This window comes from Kogia breviceps, chromosome 4, assembly GCF_026419965.1.
Source record: "Kogia breviceps isolate mKogBre1 chromosome 4, mKogBre1 haplotype 1, whole genome shotgun sequence".
Taxonomy (NCBI): domain Eukaryota; kingdom Metazoa; phylum Chordata; class Mammalia; order Artiodactyla; family Physeteridae; genus Kogia; species Kogia breviceps.
Window position 1 is genome coordinate 190,191 of NC_081313.1, and position 8,993 is coordinate 199,183.

The following is an 8,993-nucleotide window of genomic DNA, read 5'->3' on the forward strand; positions in this document are numbered from 1 at the left end:
TGTTCTACTGAGGTCCCTCCCAGACCAGCACTCGTCTGGGTAGCCTGTCAAGCTAAGTGCTCCAGCCCTGCCCCAAATGACGGTGATGCGGCGGTAGGGGGGAGGTCAAGTCATTCAATGATGATCTAACACCCGTCTGAGCTGGGAGCTGTAGGAGGAAGAATTTTTCTCTGTCCATCTTGGGTTCTCTTCTGGGGCTCTGTAACAAAGAACGGACTCACGAGAGAAAAGCACGCCGATTTACTGAATATAAGTTTTTGGTGGCATGGGAGCCCTCATAAGGAAACGAAGACCCCAGTGGCCTAAGTGTTTCTGGACTAAGTTGAGCGAGGAGGTGATTGATTGTGGAAAAGTAATTACAACACACAGGACGGTAATTTTAACAATGAACCATCCTGACTCCCTCTCTGGTGATGAGAATGTTGCTCCTCCCAGTTCAGGGAGGGTGGCTTGCCTGGAGTTCCATCTGCGTTCAGGAAGAACAGGGCGGGGCGGGGGCGGGGTCCAAGCGCCCTTAGCTCAAAATACTCCTGCCAGAGCGCGTGGCGTGGCGCACATGCTCTGCCACCCTCCAGAGCGAGGAACCAGACACCAGGCTGTGCGAGGGAGCGAGCTTCGGCTCCTGGGGGCCCCGCGCGTCACCTGCAGCCCCGCCCACTGCGTGGGTCCTGGGGCTCAGCCCAGGGAGGCCTGCAGCTGGAGGGCGCCAAGCTCCCTCCCATGGACAGTGGGGAAGCCTCAGTGACGATAAAGGAAGGGGGAGCCAAGCAGTGTGCCGGCGCCTCATGGGGCCTTTATTTATCTTCTCTCAAAGTCAGGAAACAGTTATCAGAGGTGCCACCCATGCCCACTGCCGCGTCCCTAACTCTGGACGTGGGGCAAAGGGAGGGACTCGGCTCCCAGGGGCCCGAGAAAAGGTTTGTTGGTTCCTCGGACCGTGGGATGGCCCAGGGCTGGGGCAGACCCGCGCCACGGAGGGGGTGAGATACCCCCAGGACAGGCCACCCCTGCAGTGGACACGGCGGTAATTTCAGGGCCCCAGCCCCCTCCCCCTAGCCAGGCACTCAGGCAGCTCTGCCTTCCCCAGCCGAATGCCAGCAGGACAAGCTGGCCACCACCAGACGCCTCCACAGCCAAAGCCAAACAGGCACCCAGGACGAAAATAGCCGTCAGATGACCGACCAGAGGGCTGGCTTACCACAGTCCAAGGCAAGCTGCTCACAACAGCTGCAGCTAAAAATAGGCGAGAAGGGGACGCGTCTTTGGGAGAAGCAGCAGGGAGAGCTCTGTCCTGTCTCCAGCCGCACGCGGCAGGTGGGCATGATGCAGTCACTCCGCTTCATTTCTGCTGAGGCCTTGGCGTCCCACCCCCAGGTGGCCCGGCAGAGCCTGGACGGCGTGGCCCACAACCTCTACCCGGTGCTCTTCAAAGCCAGCTACCTGCTGGAGCAGGCGGAGGTGATCCGCGTTCTGCTGGAGCACTGGCCGCTGGAGGAGTTCCGGCTGGGGGCTCTGCTGGGCCCCAGCGCAGACCACCCCGGGGACCTGCGGGACCGGGCCTGCGGCGCCTGCCTGGAGGCCTGCGTGCGCGGCCTCGCCGACCACACGCTCTGGGGCGGGGGCCGGCGGCGCCTGCGGGTGGCCGACCTCACGGGCATCCGAGACGTGCAGGTGCAGGGGTGTCCCTGTGGGAGGGCGCTGGGCAGGTGGGGCCGCACCAAGCTGCTGGCCGGGACCTGCTGCGAGCTGCAGGCAGAGCCCCGTGCGGCCCGGCGCCCCGTAGAGGTCCTCGCCGATATCTTCGTCACCGAGGGCAACTTCGACTTGGTGGTGCGGGCCCTGGGGCCGGAGGGTCCCGCCCCACTGCGCGTGCGCTGCCTCTCCTTCCGGGCCGACAGCCTGGGCCCCGGGCAGCTGCTGCACGTGCTGCGTCTGGCGGGGCCGGGCGAGCTGCGCCGGCTGGAGGTGGTGCACAACGTGCGTCTGCACGCTGGCCACGTGCAGCAGCTGCTGGCCCAGGTGGGCTTCCCCCAGCTGGTGTCGCTCACCCTGCCCGCCAAGGCCTTCGACGCGCCCCCTACCGGCACCCCCGCCCCTGGCGGCGAGGACCCCCTGCTCAGCTCCATCGCCCGGGAGCTCAGCCGGATGACGCAGCTCACCGAGTTGAGCGTGGCCTTCTCCACGCTGACCGGGAAGCTCCAGAAACTACTCGGGTGAGTCTAGGGTGGCCAGAAGGAGGGCGGCGGGGGGAGGGCATCTGCTCACCGCCCCCAGCCCAGGTCAGGGCGACTCGGGGCCCTGGCTGAGGACGCACTAGGGGACTGTAAAACAGACCTGGTTACTTCCAAGGCCACGATCCCCCGTCCCCTCGGTTTTTGCCCAGCCCAGAGCAGCCGGAGGGGACAGGCGGAGGGGGAGGTGGCCCGGCTGGGGCCGGTGTCAGGTGCCACCTGGGAGCACCAGAGCCCGAAGGAGACTGCCTCCAGTTCGTAAGAAAAAGAGAAGAGTCCTCATCAGCAAGCAGACAACATAGAAGTACCTCCATTACATTGTATACATTACCTGTCAGTGTAACAAATTACCGCAGTGCCTGGCTTACAAGGGCAAGACAGGAGCCGGGTGGGGGCAGCTGTGGTCTCCCCCGAAGGCTGGTCGGGGCAGGAAAGCGGAGTGACCCACTCGCACGCTCATTCTCATGGCTTCTCATGGCTGTCGGCAGGCGGCCTCAGCGGCTCGGCCCGTGGGCCCCTCCACAGGCTGCGGATCAGAGGGCCAGAGGCCCTGCGGAGGGAGGCCCGCCTCCCGTAACCTTCCCTGGAGAGCACTGTGCTGATGCTTCTGCACACTGCGTGGTGAGGGCCCGTCACTGAACCAGGGGAGGCACCACCGAGGGTCGCGATACCCAAGGGCTGTTGGCCACCAGCTGTGCACATACTCATGAAAATTTATGGAAAATCAAACTTCTCATTTCTTGAGAAGAGAAATTTGATGAGAATCAAATGTGTCATTTCTTCTCATTTCTCATTGACTGGGTGTGAGGATGTCTTTTCTGGTTTAGGGAGTCCGTGGCTTACAGGAATTTCTCTTCTATGCAAAGGAAACCCAGAAGTAGCTGGCCGCAGCTGGCCAGGGCCCACACTGCCTCTCCTCCCCTGGGGGGCACCTGGGATCCCATCGCCGTCCCCATCCGTGCTCCCCCCCCCTGAACCCAGCTGCCCAATCCGGGAAGGGGTTGTCCTCGAGCCCACACACAAATACGACTCTGCCATGTGGTGGCTCCCTGGGACCCTCTGCGTTTGGCTGGCCTGGGTCCTCAGCCAGAGATGCCTGTGCTCTGGGGATAAGTGTTCCACAAGCCAGACGACACGTCACAAGCCTGCAGGGCCATCTTGTTAGCTCGGCCCTGACATCGCCTGTCACACTCTGACCTTCTGTTCTGCATGCTCGGTCTTCGGTCAGCTGGTTGCTGAGAGCCTGTCCAAGGCCCCAGAAGGTCCAGGTGTGGAGTGTGTCAGGCCTAAGTGGGAGGGAGATGGGTGAGTGGTCAGGGAAGGCTAGGTCCCAAGGTGACCTTTGAGCGGAGACCAGGCACGGTGAGCCAGCGGAAGGCCGGAGAGAGTGTGCTGGGCAGGAACCCCGCAGTGAGGGGCCGGAGCTGGCGGCGGGGCGGGGCTGCCCGGAGCTGGGGGTGTGGCCGGGCCGTAGGCAGGGATGGGGCAGGGAGGGGCGGGGCTGCCCGGAGCTGGGGGTGTGGCCGGGCCGTAGGCAGGGAGGGGCGGGGCTGCCCGGAGCTGGGGGTGTGGCCGGGCCGTAGGCAGGGGCGGGGCGGGGCGGCAGGGACGGGGGCTGTGGTCCTGGGCAGGTGAAGAAGTGAGCAGGGAGAGGAGGAGGACGGAAGAGCCAGGCCACGCCCTGGAGGCTCTGAGCAGGGCAGTGGGTGATCAGCTTCATATTACGGGGCTCACTCTGGCTTCCCTGGCCCACACAGCAGACCCAGATGGAGGGGGCAGGGAGAGTGGCAGACAGAACAGACACGCCAAGACCACCCAGGTTTGGTGACTCCCTGGGAGGACTCACTGCTAAGATTTATTACAGCAGACTGACACGGGACAGAATCTGCCTGTCCCAGTGGAGCCAGCACGGACTGTGATGACACAAGGGAGGTGCTGTCCACTGGGGAGTGCATGAGAGACCCAGGCCCAGGGGTTTTCCTGGGGGCTGGTTGGGTGGGCGCCTCAGCCTGGCATGTGCCGAGATTCCAAACCTCAGAAGGAGGCAGGTGTCAGCAGGGACCACGTTGCTTGTGCAGACAGGTCAGGCCAGGGACCCCTTGTCAGCTGAGTGAGGGACTCTCCCCAAATCCAAGGTCCCAGACGCGGTTCGCAGTCAGGCCTGTCCTCTGACCCTTGTCCACACAGGAGGACCCCCGAGGGATTGCGAGCAGTGCAGGTGGGGAGAGGGTCCCTCATGGATGGATGTGGGTGTGAGAGATGGAGGTGGAAACACGCCTCACAGCTCAGGGCCCGAGCCACAGTCTCCTCAGAGCCAGGCGAGGAGGCACAGAGCCCACTGTGGGGTGGACTGTGCAGGCGGCGGGCGGGCCCCCAATGCTCGGCACCCAGAGTACAGGTGCAGGAGGTGGTGGGAGCGGCGGCCTAAGCAGGTGAGTAGAGAGCGGAAGCCCCACCCCCGGCCCTCAGTGCCCAGCCAGCCGGGTGACCCCAGACCCAGGCCCAGGATCCAGGAGGGCCGCTGTGGGTCTGTTCCCGACTCTGAGAACTGCTGGGCAGGGAGTCACAGGCTGTGCGTTTCCGCATGGCCGCCGCCTACACACCTACAGGAGAGCACGGAGGGTCTTTGAGGTCCCAGGCAGTGCTGAGGGTGGACGGGACGCTCCAAGGGCCCTCCCGGCCCTGAAATCCTGTAGGCTCAGGCTCTTCTTTCAGAGCCAAGCCAGTGTTTCATTTCCTGCCAATTCACAGGCAACTCACTGCCCCCTCAGCAAGCTGGTGAACACACCACGCCTTGTTGACAAAACAGATTGATCACTTTAATTGCTGAGGACAAAGGCCAGGCCTGTCTTTGGGTGAAGCTAAGTCTTTGCTGCCCGGCCCCGCCCGTGGTGGCTACGCAGGCAGGTCTCACACTGACCCAGCTCTGCCGTTGCCCCAGGGCAGCCACAAAAGGGAAGTAAATGAAGGTCGCGGCTGTTCTGATTACGCTTTACTTACCCGCACTGAAACCTGAATTTCATATAATTCTCACGTATCACAATATTCTTCTCCTTTTGACTTGTTCGACTACTTAAAAAGGCAAAACCCATTTCAGCTCTCAGGCTGAATGCAGTCAAGGGAGGGTGTGTGTGGCCCCCAGAGCGCCTGCCGGGCCTGCTCTCACCGCGCTGTTTCCTGCCCTGCCCGCAGCCCCCTCCGGACTCCTCTGAGAGTGCTGGACCTGGGCAACTGCGCCCTGAACCACGCGGACATGGCCTTCTTGGCGAACTGCACCCACGCCGCCCACCTGGAGGTGCTGGACCTCAGCGGGCACTGCCTGGTGGACCTGTTCCCCTCGACCTTCTTCCGGCTGCTGGGCCAGGCCGCCCCGACGCTGAGGGTCCTGACCCTGGAGGAGTGCGGCCTCGCAGACCGGCACGTGGGCGCGCTGAGCCTGGCCCTGGGCCCCTGCCGCCGGCTGCGGGAGCTCCGCTTCCTGGGGAACCCGATGTCGGCCCGCGCTCTCCGGCGCCTCTTCGTGGCTCTCTGTGGGCTCCCCCGGCTGCAGAGCGTGGAGTTCCCAGTGCCCAAGGACTGCTACCCCGAGGGCAGCGACTACCCCCAGGACGAGCTGGCCATGTCCAAATTCGACCAGCAGAAATACAGCGCGATCGCAGAGGACCTGCGCACGCTGCTGCTGCGGGCCGGCCGCGACGACATCCGGGTCTCCACGCCCCTCTTCGGAAGCTTCGACCCGGACATTCAGGAAACGAGCAGTGAACTCGGAACGCTCTTGCTGCAAGCCTTCAAAACTGCTCTGGAAAACTTCTCCAGAGCGCTGAAGCAAATGCAGTAGGCCCCGGACAGTAGGAGGCGGGTCCCGGCGGCGGCGGCCGGGGCTGAGCCTCCGCCCCCGCCACCACCGAGGCGTCTCCTAGTGGCAGCTGCACGCGCATCCTTTAGGCGCTCCGGGAGCTGTGACGGAGCACAGCGCCCAGCACGGCGGTGGCGCCAGAGAAGCAGCCCGCGGCGGGCGGCCGTCCTGGTCACGCCGCCTCGGCAGCCGCGTGAGGTACGGGCCGCAGGGAGCAGGGCGGGGGCCGGCGTGAGCGGGGAGGAAGTGGGAGGACGCCTCCCGGGGCACAGCGATGAAGGCGACCAGCTGAGGAGAGAGTAACACCGAGCGCAAGCCGCATCCCTTGCCGCAGCGGCTGGGTCCAGGGGTGCGGGAGCCGGCCCGGCGCCCTCCCGTCGCGGGTGTGCGGCGCTGCCCTGTCTGGATGTTTACAAACTCCCGTCCAGCCAGGACATGGGCTCTGGTAGTTGACGGCTCTGCCCCTGCCCTTGGGCCAGTGGGCGGCAGGTTGAGCCCCGGGCTCCGGCGGCCTCTGGCTCTGAGGGCGCGACCGCGGTGCCCCGCCCGCCGCCGCCCCCGCTCCCACCTCCACCGACTCTAGGCCAGGCGGGTGGGGACTCCTGCTGCGGGGAGGGCGGGAAGGCTCCTCCGGGAAGCTGTCTGAGTCCCGGTGCTTGAGGAGTGGTTAATGCCAACGTCTGGACTTGGTTTCTCCTGAGATCTGATTTGTGCAGTGCTGAGTATTAGGGTAATTAAATACTAATAAAGTGTGGCGTATTCAGACGTGGTTTTCTTTCTTTTTCAATCTAATGGACGAAAAAAATGTCTTGCATTAATTTGTGTTTCCAGATGTTCATGAAACTATGTATGTCTTTTTCTTTTTAAAAATAAATTTATTTATTTATTTGGCTGCGTTGGGTCTTCGTCGCTGCTCGCGGGCTTTCTGTAGTTACGGAGAGCGGGGGCTACTGTTCATTGCGGCGCGCGGGCTTCAGTAGCTGCAGCACGCAGGCTCAGTAGTTATGGCTCACAGGCTCTAGAGCGCAGGCTCAGTAGTTGTGGCGCACGGGCTTAGTTGCTCCGCGGCATGTGGGATCTTCCCGGACCAGGGCTCGAACCCGTGTCCCCTGCATTGGCAGGCGGATTCTTAACCACTGCACCACCAGGGAAGTCCCTGGGCATGTCTTCATATGCTTGTTGCCCACTTGTATTATTTTTTTAAATAATTTCATTTATTTACAAAAACAAAAACAGTTCACCCACTTCTCCCTTTCCCCCACAGACAGTCCCCCACCCCCCACCCGCCCCACCTCTGGTTCTAATCTGTTTTCTGCACCTATTAACTTGGAGATCTATATTCCACATATGAGTGAGATCATATGGTATTTGTCTTTCTCTGACCTATTTCACTTAGCATAATGCTCTCCAGGTCCATCCATGTTGTCACAAATGGCAGAATTTCATTCTTTTTATGGCTGAATAGTAGTCCATTGTATACGTATAACACATCTTCTTTATCCATTCATCTACTGATGGGCACTTAGGTTGCCCATATCTTGGCTATTGTAAATAATGCTGCAATAAACATGGGAGGGCAGATATCTTTTTCAATTAGTGTTTTCACTTTCTTCAGATAAACACCCATAAGTAGATTGCTGAACCATATGGTAGTTCTAATTTTGATTTTTGAGGAACCTCCATACTGATTTCCACAGTGGCTGCACCAATTTACATTCCCACCAACAGTGTACAAAGTTTCCCTTTTCTTCACTTCCTTGCCAACACTTATCTCTTGTCTTTTTGATAAAAGCCATTCTGACAGGTGTGAAGTGATATCTCATTGTGGATTTGATTTGCATTTCTCTGACGATTAATGATGTTAAGCATCTTTTCATGTCTCTTCAGAGATTCTGCCCACTTCCTAATTGAATTTTTTATTTTTTTGCCATTGAGTTGTATGAGTTCTTTATATATTTTGGATACTATCCCCTTATCAGATATATGATTTGCAAGTATTTTCTCTCATTCTGTAGTTTGCCTTTTTTTTGTTTATGACTTTGTTTGCCATGCAGAATCTTTTCAGTTTGATGTAGTCCCACTTGTTTATTTTTGCTTTTGTTGCTTTTGCTTTAGGTGTCAGATTTTTAAAAAATCATTGCCAAAACTGATGTCAGAGAGTTTACCACTTATGTTTTCTTCTTCTAGGTCTTAACATTCCAGTCTTTAATCCATTTTGAGTTAATTTTTTATGTGTGTTGTAAGATAGTGGTCCGGTTTCATCCTTTTGCACATGGTTGTCCAGTTTTTCTAGTACCATTTATAGACGAGAGGATCCTTTCCCCATGGTATATTCCTGGCTCCTTTGCCGTAAATTAATTGATCAATACATGGATTTATTTCTGGGCTCTCTATTCTGTTCCATTGATCTATGTGTCTGTTTTTATGCCAGTACCATAATGTTTTGATGACTACTGCTTTGTAATATAGTTTGAAATCAGGGAATGTGATGCCTTCAGCTTTGTTCTTCTTTCTCAAGATTGCTTTGGCCATTCAGGGTCTTTTATGGTTCCATACAAATTTTAGGATTTTTTTTGTTCTATTTTTGTGAAATATGCCATTAGAATTTTGATAGGGATTGCATTGACTGTGTATATTGCTTTGGGTAGGATGGACATTTTCACAATATTAATTCTAACAATCCATGAGAATGGAATGTCTTTCCATTTTTTTGTGTCTTCTTCAGTTTGTTTCATTAACGTCTTGTACTTTTCAACATACAGGTCTTTCACCTCCTTGGTTAAATTTAGTCAGAATTTTTGATGCAGTTGTAAATGGGATTGTTTTCTTAATTTTTCTTTCTGATATTTCATTATTAGTGTGTAGAAATGCAACAGATTTTTGTGTGTTCATTTTGTATCCTGCAA

At 57.9% G+C, this 8,993-nt stretch overlaps 1 protein-coding gene across 1 annotated transcript; it reads left to right on the plus strand.

Annotated features, from left to right (window-relative positions):
- The first annotated feature begins 689 nt into the window (after positions 1–689).
- Positions 690–6,850, plus strand: LRRC14B (leucine rich repeat containing 14B). The gene is made up of 2 exons (XM_067030757.1): positions 690–2,213; positions 5,424–6,850. Exons 1-2 carry the CDS (start codon positions 1,174–1,176, stop codon positions 6,067–6,069), a joined length of 1,686 nt encoding a protein of 561 aa, XP_066886858.1. The 5' UTR covers positions 690–1,173; the 3' UTR covers positions 6,070–6,850.
- Positions 6,851–8,993: the final 2,143 nt, after the last annotated feature.

Bases quoted from the DNA above. Each gene is read 5' to 3' on its own strand.
- LRRC14B (XM_067030757.1), top strand. From the start codon at position 1,174: ATGACCGACCAGAGGGCTGGCTTACCACAGTCCAAGGCAAGCTGCTCA. The intron at 2,214-5,423 runs GTGAGTCTAGGG...CCCTGCCCGCAG, and splicing joins AAGCTCCAGAAACTACTCGG to CCCCCTCCGGACTCCTCTGA.